General features: G+C 57.9%; 1 protein-coding gene across 3 annotated transcripts in view; it reads right to left on the reverse strand.

Annotated features, from left to right (window-relative positions):
* Positions 1-342: 342 nt before the first annotated feature.
* Positions 343-13498, reverse strand: part of FBLN2 (fibulin 2) — a 54742-nt gene continuing 41586 nt past the window's right edge. For all 3 annotated transcript variants that reach the window (XM_037523724.1, XM_037523731.1, XM_037523715.1), the window contains 9 exons: positions 10308-10442; positions 8658-8795; positions 6758-6901; positions 6505-6633; positions 6053-6178; positions 4811-4927; positions 4202-4330; positions 1876-1999; positions 343-1207 (listed from right to left, as the gene is read on the reverse strand). In XM_037523724.1, the coding sequence (XP_037379621.1) occupies positions 850-1207; positions 1876-1999; positions 4202-4330; positions 4811-4927; positions 6053-6178; positions 6505-6633; positions 6758-6901; positions 8658-8795; positions 10308-10442 (1400 nt within the window). In that variant the 3' untranslated portion in view covers positions 343-849. The remainder of the gene's footprint in view (positions 1208-1875; positions 2000-4201; positions 4331-4810; positions 4928-6052; positions 6179-6504; positions 6634-6757; positions 6902-8657; positions 8796-10307; positions 10443-13498) is intronic.

Here is a 13498-nt window from a genome sequence, read left to right on the forward strand (position 1 = left end):
ATCTAGGGTGGAGAAGTTCTCACATCCTCCAGGTTCCTCCCATCATGTGACCTGATATTTTTGGTCTCGAGACAGGGACCAGAACTGATGTCCCTGGACCTCTAAAGTGACGCCAAGCTGAGGTCCATGTTTGGAGAAAGGGAGGGGAGAGGAGACAAAATAAGCAGTGAAAGAAGCAAGGATCCCAAAGCTTCCACCACTCCTTTCACCCCCAAGGGGAACTCCTGGTTTGGGGTTAATTCCTGGAGTGAGACATCCAGGGAAGTCTTAACAGACACTTTGACCTCGCCAAGGAGCCCAGATAACCCGATATCATCAAACTCACTTTACAAAATAGGGGGGTTCTTTTTTCACTTTTTTACTTTATAGCCCTTTTGTACTAATGAATATTTTCTTGCAATGTATGTGGACTACTTTTGTAATTAAACAAAACACTTAAAATGCTTTTTTAAAGTAAAGAACTAATCACAGTGGAACATAACATGGAATATCAAGCTTGGAGGCAGTCAGGTCACCCAGCTGAGTTCAGAAGCCCCAACGTGGTCCCTGTTTCCAGTCTTCGGTCATCCACCGCCTTCAGTGCTGCCACTCCACCTACAGGGACCCGCGGTGACCTTGAACTGCCCTCCAAGCTTCCACACCCCTCCTGCTGCCAAGCCCTCTTTCACGGGAGGGGCACTGGAGAGGCCCAGGAACCCTGGAGGAACCGGGTCAGCAAAATTAAGTTAATTTACAGTCATAGTGAAAACCAGCACAATAACCCAGCCCCACCCTGGCGGGGCTGAGCAGCCATAGAAAGGTGCCCTGGGGCAGCGGAGGGCAAAGGCAGCCCCATGCTCGCAGGGGGCCTCACAGGGCGTAGGTGGTGAAGAAGATGTGCATCTTGGCCAGGAAGGTGGTGACAGAGCCCTGCCGCCAAAGCTTCATCTCCACATCCAGGGCGAAGTCCCGAGGCTGGCGCACCGCGCGCTGCAAGTGCACCACCCCCGTGTAGGCGTTGAGCCGGCGGGTGCCGAAGAAGCCCTCCTCGTTGCCCTTGGTGATGGTCAGGGAGATGGTGTCCCCCGCGAAGACCGGCACCGGGCTGATGCGGAAGATCTGCGCTGGCACCAGGAGGCCAGTCTGGAAGTTGAGCTGGTAGTAGGTGATGCGCGCGGGCGAGCTCTGGCACTCTGTGAAGTCGTGGCACGCGGTGCGCTCGCACTTCCTGCGGGGGGAGGGGGCTGGTCAGCAGAGGGGCGGGGCCCACTCCAGGCTTTCCAGACCTGCCGGTCCGGTCCTGACTGTCCAGGACACCACAGGCCTCACAGCAGGCTCCAGAGCCCTCGGTCCCAGCTCTGCCCAGCTCTACCCTCACCAGGGCCTCTGGCCTGCACCCTACTGGCCAGAGCTCAAGAGCTGAGGCCTATCACCCAGAGCCACCAAGGGAGCCACGGGGGCTGCAGCCCTCTGGGAGCCTGTGGATGATGCAGCCCCAGGAGACCTGGACTGGGCCCCTCCCGGCTGCAGGTTCCTGACCCGCCAAGCTGTGTGGGGGACTGCGCATCACGGTCAGGTGCGAGATGGCAGCATAATCTGTTACACAGCAATAGATGTGTGTGTGTGTGTGAGAGAGAGAGAGAGAGAGAGAGAGAAAGCAAGAAGGAGGGAGAGGGAGGGAAGGACGGAGGAAAAGAGTGTTTCTGAGTCTCACCGGTTCCCCCCTCTGAACCCTCTGCGCACACTTTGATCTGTACCACGAGAGGTCAGTTGAGTCACAGACCCACAGTTTGGCCTGTGACTAGCAGAGGGATGACAGCAGGCCCAGCAGTCCCTCATCCTGTCCCCGGCAGCAGGACGCTGCAGCATCCCGGCCAAGGCCAGGTGGGCACTCACGTTTCGGACACTCGAGTGTAGTTGGGCGGACAATCGAAGCGCAGGCAGCGGAAGCTGCCCTGGATGTTATGGCAGGTCTCGGCCTCAGAGCAGTTGTGTGTGCCCAGTGCACACTCGTCCAGATCTGGGGGGAGGAGAGGAGGACAATGGGAGGGACCCCCCACAACTGGGGACCCCAGTCCAAACCACCCCAGCCCACACTGGAGACTTGGGTCTTAGAATTGCTGGTCCTGAGGGGAAGAGCTCAGCTCATGTGCTCCCCAGTGCCACACACGCCCCACCCCACCATTTCAGATGCAGGAGCTGAGAGCTTTGCCTTAAAATAGAGATCGTCTTATGTCACGTCCTCTGATGGCTTCCCACAGGCCCAGAATCCAAATCGAAGTTCCGCCATAGAGGCTGAGCCCTCCACCTTCACTTTGGCCTCCACCTTGATCTGGCTCTCAGCTGCTCCTCACCTTGGCCTCCACCTTGATCTGGCTCTCAGCTGCTCCTCACCTTGGCCTCCACCTTGATCTGGCTCTCAGCCTCTCTCCTTCCATTTGGGCTGCAGTCCTCATAGAAACCTTTACGTTGTCCCGATGCTCTGACCTTTCCCACCTCAGGGCCTTTGCACATGCTGTTCCTTCTCTACTTTGCCCATGCTGGCTCCTTCTCATCATACCAGTCTCAGCTTGTGGGTCACCCCTTGAAGGACACACTCCCTGATCACACTCCAGGGGTACCCCACCTGTCACCCTCCATCCCATCCTATTTCATTTCTGTCCCACTAGCCCTGCTCTTAAGCACGCATAAGTTACTCTGTCCACTCTGTTTCCACCCCTGCTCCTTATGTGCAAATCCCTTGCAAATCCCGCCTGAGATGCACGGCTCTGAAGGCTGCCGGAAACTGCAGGCACATGCACACTTCCACGCTCAGACAGGCTGAGCACAGGGAGATGCTCACGCACGCCCATCCAGAAACAGGCACAAACACACGAGGGAGACGCCCCAAGGGGACGGGCCTCGCTGTTCTGCATCTTGGAGAGGTGGGTGACAGGCCGGAGGGGTGGAGGGCAGCCCTCGAGCAAGTGGGGGCAGAGACCTCTGGCTGAGGGGGAGGGGGCCAGGGAGAGACCATCCTGAAGGTTAAAGGCTCACCCTTTAACCAGAAGGCCCTGACTGACCTCCCTGGACGTGACCCCACCTGAGTGTGGCCATCGGGGCACAGAGCCTCCCTTGGTCTCCACATGAAATCACCCCTAGAAACACAAAGTTGTATTTCTCTCACAGCTCAGGTCATGCCAGGTGAAATCCTTACCTGCAGCTGCTTTTAATTTAAAATCTGAGGGCTTTGCAGCCAGGGAGACCAGGCCAGCTTCTGTGAACCCAGTGGTTCTCTGTGTCTGTATCCACCTGCTCTCACTCCAGGCCTTTTCATTTAATTTGGCATTTTAGACCCACCTAAGTGAGGACTCCTTCGGCAGGGACTAAATACCCACCCTGGTGGGCGCAGTGCGCTCTGCCCCACTCCACCCCAAACAGCCCTGTGTTCTCTTCTACCCTGGTGAAACAGGAACCAAAAACTGCTGGTTGAGATCTATAAACTTGATCTTAGAACCCATTTACAAGCAGCAACCAGCAGCCCGACAACACTGGTATAACTCCATGGCCTCTGAATGCCAACTCGACCCCTGGGCCCCGGGAACATCAGGACCTGCCATGGCGGACCAAAGTAGCAACTCTGGGGCCGGGGGCTCTCAGACCCCCAGCCACACAGCCTGGAGGAGGGCAGGTGGATGGTGTCCTTCCTCCATCCTCCCTGGTGGACTCTAAGCCCCTCCACCAGGGGCTTAGTGCCTTGCCAGGCCCAGGATTTAGTGAGCTTAATAAAATCGACTGAACTTGGAATCACGAATCTCCAGCTGAGACAGTCAGGTGTTATAGAATATAGTCCAAATCCAGAAAAGTAGTCCCCTCAAATGTAAATTTAACAGGTGACCAGCCCACCCACTTACAGATCCCCCATGACGGGGAACCCCCCACTTCCCCAGGAACCCTGAGGCTGCTCTTCTCCAAACTTCTCCCTAGAATTCCTGTCCTGCTCCCAGGGAAGGGTCCAGAGCTGAGTTCAAGCCTGGAAGAGTCTAAGCTGGGTAGGCCAGCAAAAAGACTGTCACCTTCCTTATTCCATACATAGACCTATGTTAATGTGGCCATCAATGGTATTGGCCATTTTGTGCTCATACACCTGATGCCAGATCCCCAAGCACACAAGCTGTGTGAGGCTTTCTGTGTGTGCCCAGAGCCTGCCTTAGTCCCTCGTGGACAGGACTCCTTTGCTCACCCTTGCAGGATCTTCCATTGGCCGTCATGGTGTAGCCCTGCTCGGGACATGCGCACTGGTAGCTCCCCGGTATGTTGAGACAGCGGAAGGTGCAGAGGATGCCGGCACCCTGAGCGCACTCGTCAATGTCTGTCAAAAAGAGGGTCAACTCCTCATCAGCCCCTTGCACCTGAGACACAGCCACTGACAGACATCCTGTCCCAGCCAGGGAGCCCAGGGGCCCATTTTATAGATGTGGACAACAGGATTTAGAGAGAGGACCCAAAGATCACAGCAAAATTGGACTCTTATTCCAGTGCTCACTCTCTGGAACTGCTCCATAATGATGCCAACCAGTGGAAGGCCCATCGGGCACCAGTATTTCATTTAATCCTTCACCCCTCTGAGATCAGGACCTTCTTCTCTATTTTACAGAAGAAGAGCTATAGTCAAGGTTGGGAAGAGTCACCCAAGGTCAGAGAGCCAGGAAATCACAGGGTTGAGACTCAGACTCAGATCTGAGGCTCAAGCCTTTGTGAGTCCTATGTGCCCCAGCCCCATAGGGCTCTGGGAGCCCAGCACACGGGAAGGGTTGCCTCTCGGAAAAGCGGCCTGGCAGAGGAGAGGTACCTGTGCAGGTGTGCCCATCCTCAGCCAGCTGGTAGCCCTGGCGGCAGTAGCACTGGTAGGAGCCATAGATGTTGGCACACTCCTGGCTGCAGCGCTGGGTCTCACACTCGTTCACATCTGCAGGGAGAAACTGAGCCTGGTCATGGTGGGTCCTCCCCTCAGAGAGGAGGGCCAGGCTGACCACCTGGAGTCTCATCTTCGGAAGCCATGAGTTCCAGCCTCCTATGGGGCCACTAGGGAGTGGGAGGCCCAGAAAAGGACAGGCAGCTGAGGCAGGGCAGGGCTGAGGCTTACTGGTGGAGTCCGGCCTGCTGCCTGGAGGAGGGCGCCCTGGTGGGTAGATGCTGGCCTATAGCACCTGGTCCAGATGGGAGGGGTCATCGCCTATGTACCTGTTAGGACCTCCTAGGGCCTCCCTGCCTGCCTTGATCCCTGGGGCTGGTACTGAGTGGGAGTGTGGGGGCAAGAGCTGGCGTAGCTGGTGTGCATGAGTGTGGGCTAAAGTGTGTGAAGAATAGATTCATGCCTTAGAGGGACCTTCTATTGGACTCTGACCTCCTTGCAGGAAGGGACTTGCCTTTCATTCTCCCAACCAAGAATTGCTGAGCTCTTGGGACATGCCAGGCCTATATCAGGCCTTGGGACATGGCCATGAATTGTGGCCAAAATCTCCCAATTGTGAAGCCCTGGTCATGTGTGTTGGGGATGATGGCCGGGGTTGGGGGGTAGGGATCTAATGAGTAAAATACCTAGTAGGTCAGAAGGTAGCAGGTGCTGTGGAGAAAGAACAGAGAAGGGGAGTTGGGGGGAGGGGGCTGCAGCTTCAGAGCCACATGGGGGAAGCATTCCAGGGAGAAGGGGCAGCATCAGCCATGGCCCTGAGCAGCGAGGAGGCCTGTGTGGTCAGAGCAGAGCAGAGTGGTCAGGGGGAGAGCAGAGAGGAGGGGAAGTCGGGCTACGCAGAGCCTGTGAGCCACCGTGACCCAGTCTAGATGACTGGCACCTTACAGCACAGGTGACACTCGCACAGAATGACAGGGAGGGCGCGTGTGTGAACTAGTCGATAACCAGGTGGGTGAGCGAATCAGCGACTCGTCTCCTCCCCTGGGCACTATGCCCTGCAGGCCAGGGGCCACATGGGCTCATCTAACCCCACCTGAGGTAGGATGTGGTAGGATGTGGAGAAGTGGCGTGAGGCGGGGATAGTGGGGTGAGGCATGAGGGGGCAGTCGGGTCAGGTACCTTCGCAGTGCTTGCCATCCGCGGCCAGCAGGAAGCCGGTGGCGCAGGAGCAGCGGTAGGAGCCCGGCAAGTTCTCGCACGTGTGCTGGCATAGGCGGCCCGACGTGCTCCAGCACTCGTTCACGTCTGGTGGGGGGGCGGGCATCAGCACAGGTGGGTGGGCGAGGCGTCCTGGAAGCAGCTCCCTCCATCCCCAAGTACCACCCTGATTGAGGGGGGAGGGGGCGGGGGGGCGGGGAGGGGGAAGGACCCAGACCCCCAGAAGGAGAGACAGGAAGGGACCCTGGCAGGAACGGGCGTGACAAAGACCTGGGCAGCAGGGAGGCCTTCAAGCCCAGAGGTCCAGGTGTGGCCGGAGAAAGGCAAGAGGAGGGGCCAGTGGTGGGGGGACTGGGCGGGTAGATGCCCCTCAGGGGAACTGCACGGGGGTGCGGTCACCAGCCCTCACTCACCGACGCAGCCGCGGCCGAAGGCGTCCCGCTGGAAGCCGGCTTTGCAGTCACAGCGGTAGGAGCCGGGGAGGTTGTGGCACACCTGGCCCTCACCACACTGGTGCACCCCAGTCTCACACTCGTTCACATCTGGCAGGGGGAGGTGAACAGGGTCCCCTGAGGCCCGGGCTCGCCTCCCACCTGGGCCTCCCAACGGGCTGGGCACCCAGGAAGGCCAGCAGCGGTGGGAGGATAAGCGGGCAGCTGGCCTTACCCACGCACTTGTCCCCGTCCTGGTTGGCATGGTAGCCACGCGCACAGAGCAGCGGGTTTCTCTGGCACGTGTAGGAGCCCACCGTGTTGATGCAGCTGAAGCCCGGCCGGCACGGGTCAGTCAGCGATGTGCACTCATTGATGTCTGCAGGAGAGGGTGGGGGAGACGGAGAGCCTGGCATCTGGGTCCAGGCCACACCAGGAGGCGGCCAGTTCTGGAAGCCAGACCAGCCCAAGTCTGTGGGTCTGGCTGTCCGCACCCACTGACCCGAGGCCTTCAGCTCTCAGAACCCAGGCACTTGTCCGGTCACTGCCCACAACTTCTCACAGCTGCCTCCTAGTGGAGCAGCCGGAGGAGAGGTGCCCTGAGAAGTCAAGGCTGAGTCCCAGGATGCCCACAGCCACCACACACCAGCCAGACTGTTAATCTGACCATCTCTCCTTCCCACACTTTGCCACAGTCCCCCCAGTGGCTGCGTCATCCCATGACATCTGGGCACAGCCCTGCTTCAGGGCCTTTGCACATGTTGCTCCCCCTCCCTGGCCCATACTGCCCCCTGATATTTTCATAGCTCGCTCCCTCACTTCCTTAGGTCCCTGTCCCAACATCACCTTCTCTGGATGTTCTCCTGATCATGCTAGGTAGAAAAGCCTCCCCTTTTAAAGTGCTTATTTTCTACCTGATTTATTATTTATAAACACCCTTGAATAACTGCTGTATTTGAGTATTCCATCTCTCCCCCTCCAAAACATCCTATTAAATTTCTGTAGCCTCCCAACATCTGGAACTGTGGCACATAGTAGATGCTCACGAAATGAGTCTGTGACTGAATCATCAATGAATGATGGCAGCCGTAGACCCCTCCCGCCTGCCTGACCCTGGCCAGGGTCCCAGGGCAGACCCTAGGGAGTGTTCTCACCCCTCACCCCAGTCTGGAGGCACTGTTGGGTTCACACAGTGGGGAGCTCTTAAGGAGGAACCTCAGGGGGGAGCCCCAGCTCCCAAACTGGCAAGAAGGCCCCCCAAAGCGTCTGGGGAGTCTTCAGATACTATCAACATCTCTCTACCTTGGGGCTTGCCTGTAAGACGTGGATGCTGTCCCACAAGTTAGTTTAGTGAGTAAATGGTGTGACCAAGCTGTTCTAACTCATCCCTTATTTCTGTCTGCACCCCGGAGAAGCCTAGCACCGGCCTCCTTTCCCTCTCCCTGGGGACTTGCTCTCTCCCCAGCCATGAGTGCAGCAGGGATCCCACCTACAGGTGCAGTCTGTCCTGCAGGGGACACTGGTGTCTCAGCTCCAGGCAGGACAGGCCTGTGCTGTGGGGAAGGTGGGGCCTCCCTACTCCAGTAAGTGGCTATTCACCAGGGGGTGAAGAGAGGTGGGGAGATGTGGGGCCTCAGATCCACTCGGGACAGCTAGGCCAGCATGTGTCACACTGCTGCCTCTAGCCACTCCGCAGTGGAATCTGAGGTGGAGTATTGAGAAGTGGCACCCCAGAGGTCTCACTAGCACACTCTGCAACGGGAACACTTCCGCGAGTGCCCCATGCAGCAGGATGAAGCTCTGTGAAGTGGGAGAGAAAGGGGGAGAGAGAGAGAGAGAGAGAGAGAGAGAGAGAGAGAGAGAGAGAGAGAGAGTGTGTGTGTGTGTGTGTGTGTGTGTGGATAGCAGGCCAAGATATAAAATATACTCTTTACCGTTGGCTGGGTAAAGGTCAGACAGCTCAGGTAATAAGAGCTTCCATTTTGCAAGTTCTGCCAATACCCACCAAAGCTGGTAGAGCAAGAATAGCAACCCGGGTCTTGCTGATCTCGAAAACCCTCAGAGATCCCCCAACACCCTGACTCTTCCCAAAGGCCCCCACGGCCAGGCACCACAGCCCCCCTGGACCCACTCACCCACACAGTTGCCCTCGGGGTCCTGCAGGAAGCCTGCCATGCAGCGCTGCTTGGCCTGGCAGTAGAAGGAGCCCTTGGTGTTCTGGCACTCGAAACCCGCCTGGCAGTTGTGTGTGCCCAGCTCACACTCATCCACGTCTGCCACACAGAGCCAGGGGTCAGGGCAAGGTGCGCAGGCGGTGCCCGAATCCCTAGGGCCATGTGTCCAGGGCTTGTGGGAGATGGCACTGGCAGCAGCGAGGGTTGGAGCTCCCGAGGGTGGATCTGTCACACCTGGATGCCCCGCTGCCCCCACTCCTCCCCTGCCCTTGCTATATGGGCCAGGTGAGTCTCTGCCCCTCACATCTGCACAGCACCCCAGTTTACAAAGCACCTGCCCTACGCTTTCCCTCCTGCTTCCTGCATGGCAAGCTCGTCAAGCCATTTTTACAGATGAGGAAACTCAGGCACTCATGGAAAGGTGCACTCTCTTCCTTGGCCACCAGGTGGACGCCTGTGCATCCGTCTGTCGTCTGTGCCTCGGTTCTTCCTTCCGTCTACCCTCTCTCTGTCCCCAAGGTCCCACCACTTGTGCACGGCAGCCCAGGGTCTGGAAGACGCCAGGCCAGGTTCCAGTGCCCCAGACTAACCAGGAGGTGTGTCCCCTCCACTCTAAGGAGGGAGCGGAGCCCTGAGATGTGAGAAAAGCAGGGGTGCTGGGCAGGTGCAGGGAGGGTCACCTCCCCTGGGGTCTGGGTTCTCAGAGTGGGACTGGCGAGAGTGGAGTGTGAACTTGTGCATCAAGAACGCTGGACTCATCTCTCCTCCCAGTTCACCCTGCCCCCACTCAGTGCCCACTCAGGCTACCACATGAGCTCTTAGCCCACTTCCTGGGGCTCAGGCCTTGAGGCCGCTCAGCACATTCCAGGGCTCACAGGTGAGCCCTTCTACAGTCCTTGGTGCTTCTGGGGGCTTAGCGTTTTAAAAAATGCCTCCCTGCTGGGCTCCAAGCCTGGTCGCTGTGTCACACTGCAGGATGCTTGCTCACCCTGAGGCTCCAGCATGGTCGACCCTCTTCTCCCAAAGGGCCTTGGCACACTGTCCCCTCGACCTGGAGCACCAGGTCTCACCCCCAGCACTCCTCCACTGGGGGCTTCTCTGGACCCCGCCCAAAACAGCCATAGCCACTCCTGCCCTCAAGCAAGTGGTGGTCTCTGGTGGAGACTCCCAGGCCCACCGCGCCCCGCCAGACACTGAAGAGATGCTGTTGCCATCGCCCCATGGAAAGTTCCCCGCTGCTTAGAATGCTAGAATTTTCTGTTGAAAGGGACAGACGCGATGCTTCCGTGAAGTTCCACCTCAATGCACAAACTGGGGAGCCGAGTCATAGGGAGGGGAAGGGCACGCAGACACCAGCAACGGTAGCAGAGCCAGGGGCATACCCGGGCCTCCCCCACTGGTCCCAGAAACCCCCTGTGCCCCAACACCATCAGCTGCGGGGTCTTCCCACAGGCAGTAAACCCAAGTGCTGAGAACCTGCTAGAGGGAGAAGGCAGGGCAGGGGCGGGGGCTGCAGGTGAGGGGGTGGGGTCGGACTTGGTGGGGCGGGGCTGGCAAAAAGGCGGGGCGGGAACGCCCTGGAGGTGGGGCGGGACGGGCCCTCCAGGTCACCTGTGCACTCGCCGTCCTTGAGCTCGTAGCCAGGCTCGCAGGTGAGCGCCTTGAGGCAGCGGAAGGAGCCTATGGTGTTCTCGCAGTGCTCGCCGCGGCTGCACGTGTGCAGGGCCGTCACACACTCGTTGATGTCTGCGGGGAGGGCGAGGCTGTCAGAGGCCACAGGTGCCCACGGGGACGCACAGCCTGGCCCTGGAGCTCACCGTCCAGAGCGGACGCGGCTGCCTTCCACCTGTCTCTGCATCCATTCATTCAACAAAGATTTATGGAGCACCTGCCAAGCACGGTTCTTGGCAGGGGGTGAGCAAGACAGAAATCCCTGCCCTCCTGAGACCCAACAGATATATCAACATGTAAGAGGGAGGATAATCATGTGCAGGGGTGGGGGGGTCACCAGGAGGGCTGAGGTGCACAGTTTTAAGCAGGAGATCTGGGAAGCCTCCTCAGAGAAAATGACATTTGAGCAGCACTTAAAGAGGCGACAGAATGACCTGCGCTGGTGTTCTGGGCAGGGGAAGGCTGATGCCTGGGCCCTGAGGTGGGAGCCTGCCAGGTACTTTCAAGGCCATGCAAGGGCCGTCAAGAGGGGGTGTGGCTGCCCCATAGAGAAGAGAGGTGTGGAGAGAGGTGGGAGCCACAGAGGGTCCCAGTGGAGGAGGGAAGTGGTCTGACTTACTTGTAACATGTCCCCTGGCTGGGTGTGAACACTCCAGGGGGTAGGGGGGGAGGCTGAAATAGGAGGTGATGGGGTTTAGATCGCCACCCCTAGGAGGGGGGAGAAGCAGTTGTGTTCTGAAAATATTATGAAGGTAGAACAGACAGGATCCACCAGGGTTGAGATGGCGACGAGGAAGAGGAACCAGAGGTCTGCAGAGTTCTCTGGCCAGCGGGTGGGCAGGTGGGAGATGGCTGGGAGGAGCAGGCTTGCAGGGAAGGGGGGAGCCCTGTGGCCAGGCTGAATTTGAGGCATGCTTCTGAGTTCACGGAAGGGGCCTACATGGAGACTCTCATTTAGGAGTGATCAGCTGCGGTGGTGACCTGGGATAGGGCACCAGGAGGAGAGAGTAAGTCCTGGCTTTTGAGCTAAGAAGCTGAGGAGGGGAGAAGCCTGAGGAGAGAGTGGGCGTGGGGCATTGGGGGAGGACAGATGGCTGGGCCTGTACTTGGACGCTATGATGGCTGGTCCAGGGCTCCCTCCCTGCTCCAGAAGGAGCAGTGATTGCACACTGATTTGCTCATTCCTTGGACAAAAGCTAACTAGACCTACTCTGTGCTGACTCCAGGTGGCCAAGCCATTGTGTTGACCACAGCATCCCCCCAAGAACTGCCAGCCCTGGGGTGTAGGGGTGAGACACGAGCAGCTAGAGTGGATGTGAAATGCTGCACAGCCATGCCAGGCCAGAGCACCCCCACTCTAGGTCTTGAGCTGCTTTTCAGGGATAATGACATCTGATGACAAGGAAGATGGGGACCAGCCAGAGAAGTGGGGTGCAAGGCTGTGGGAAAGGAGACTCTCCCAAACTCACAGGTGAGCCAAATGAGTCGAGGCCAGACAGATCCTGGTTTGGGTGGGGACAGGGCAGAGGGGAAAGGCGTGTTTGGGCCAGCAGTTTCCAGGAGAGACACATTCACAGGCCACAGAAACACCACGTCCTGGGAGCACCCAGAGCTGAGAGGAATCATGGAGGTGAAGAATAGCAACCACACTAATTGAGGTCACTAGGGGTAGGGGGGATTGACAGGAACTGCCATTCCATCGTCCTGTGATGCTGGACAAGGAAATGGGTCCACTCCCCGCCTATTTCTCTCATCCCAGCTTGCCCGGAGCACTTTGTGCAGGGGCCAGGACAGGGCTCAAGGGGAATGGCACAGAGTCAAACCACAAAGCAGAGGGGAATCCCCATGGAGGTCACGTGGCAGCTAGAGGTCCTCTGGGCTCAGCCCCAGCCCGTACTGCAACACTATGAGCTTACATACTTCCAGCGATGGGGAGCTCACTGCCAAGGCAAGCTACCTTGGTACAATGTTTTTGTTGAATAATGACATCCACACTAGTAAGATCCTTATGTGGTCTAGCTCATTGAATCTCACTGTGATACTTTGAGGTGGGTGCTGTTACCATCCATTTCACACATGAGGAGATTGAGACTTAGAGGCCAGCTAAGGTCTAGGAGAATGATTATCTGAGGCCTTTTAAGTACAATGTGGCTGCAGCAGCCACATTCCTCATGCGGCACCGGGTTTCTGTCTCACCAGGCAGGACGAGCAAACGTGCCCGCAGCCAACAAATCAACCACAGAAGACCAGCAGCTGCTTCCCGGGTGGACAGAGGAGTGCTAACAGATGAGCAGATGAACCGGATGGACAGAAGGAGTGCTAACATGACCCGATAAACACAGTGCTGAGGGACAGAGGGAGACACGAAGAGCGTGTGCAGGATGGATAAGGAGGAAAGAAGTGAAAGAACGAAACGTGAGCTCATAAATTTTGCTGAATGGAATGAACCTTTGCTCTTTTAATCCCAGAAGCGGCCTTCCTGCTGCCTGCTAACCTTTCAGCAGGGGGTCTAGTCGCCAGGCCACCAGGGGAGACTGCCCCCCAGGGCACAGCAAGCAGTCAGGGTGTCCTGCAAAGGGTGCTCCCACGCCCGGAGAGACCCGCTTTCCCAGACATACATTGGCACATGAGCGTGCACACATGCACACGAACACACACACACCCCCCAGACAGGAAGGGCTGCCCAGCCGCGGACAAGCAGGTTCAGGAGGACACATGTTTGCCCAGGGCTAGAGGCCAGGGGCAAACATGTCTGCAGCAGGCACTCGGCCCAGCTGCCCCATGGTAGAGGGTGAGGCAGAGGACATGTCTTGGCTAGACATGGTCCCCAAGCACAAGAGAGACAGACTGCGCTCTGGTCAGCTGCCCGAATGTGTGGAGCATCATTCCAGCTGTTCCCGCAACCCTGCGTGCTCTTCCTGATTTCCAAGTGCTTTCTGCCCATGCAGACCCGTGCACATGGCCTTCTCCGGGTGGAGCATCCAGAGGCACCAGCTGGAATGCCCGCCACCACTGCTACCCGGGTCTCCCCTATAGCACAAGTCAGTCTGCCCCGTGTCCCTGCTACATTGGGTCTTTCTCTGTTCAAGACCACGATGTTTCCTCCAAGAAAATGGCAGACTCCCCAGCCA

The sequence above is a fragment of the Talpa occidentalis genome, unplaced genomic scaffold (genome assembly GCF_014898055.3).
Source record: "Talpa occidentalis isolate TD23 unplaced genomic scaffold, MPIMG_talOcc4v2.1 talOcc4.10, whole genome shotgun sequence".
Taxonomy (NCBI): domain Eukaryota; kingdom Metazoa; phylum Chordata; class Mammalia; order Eulipotyphla; family Talpidae; genus Talpa; species Talpa occidentalis.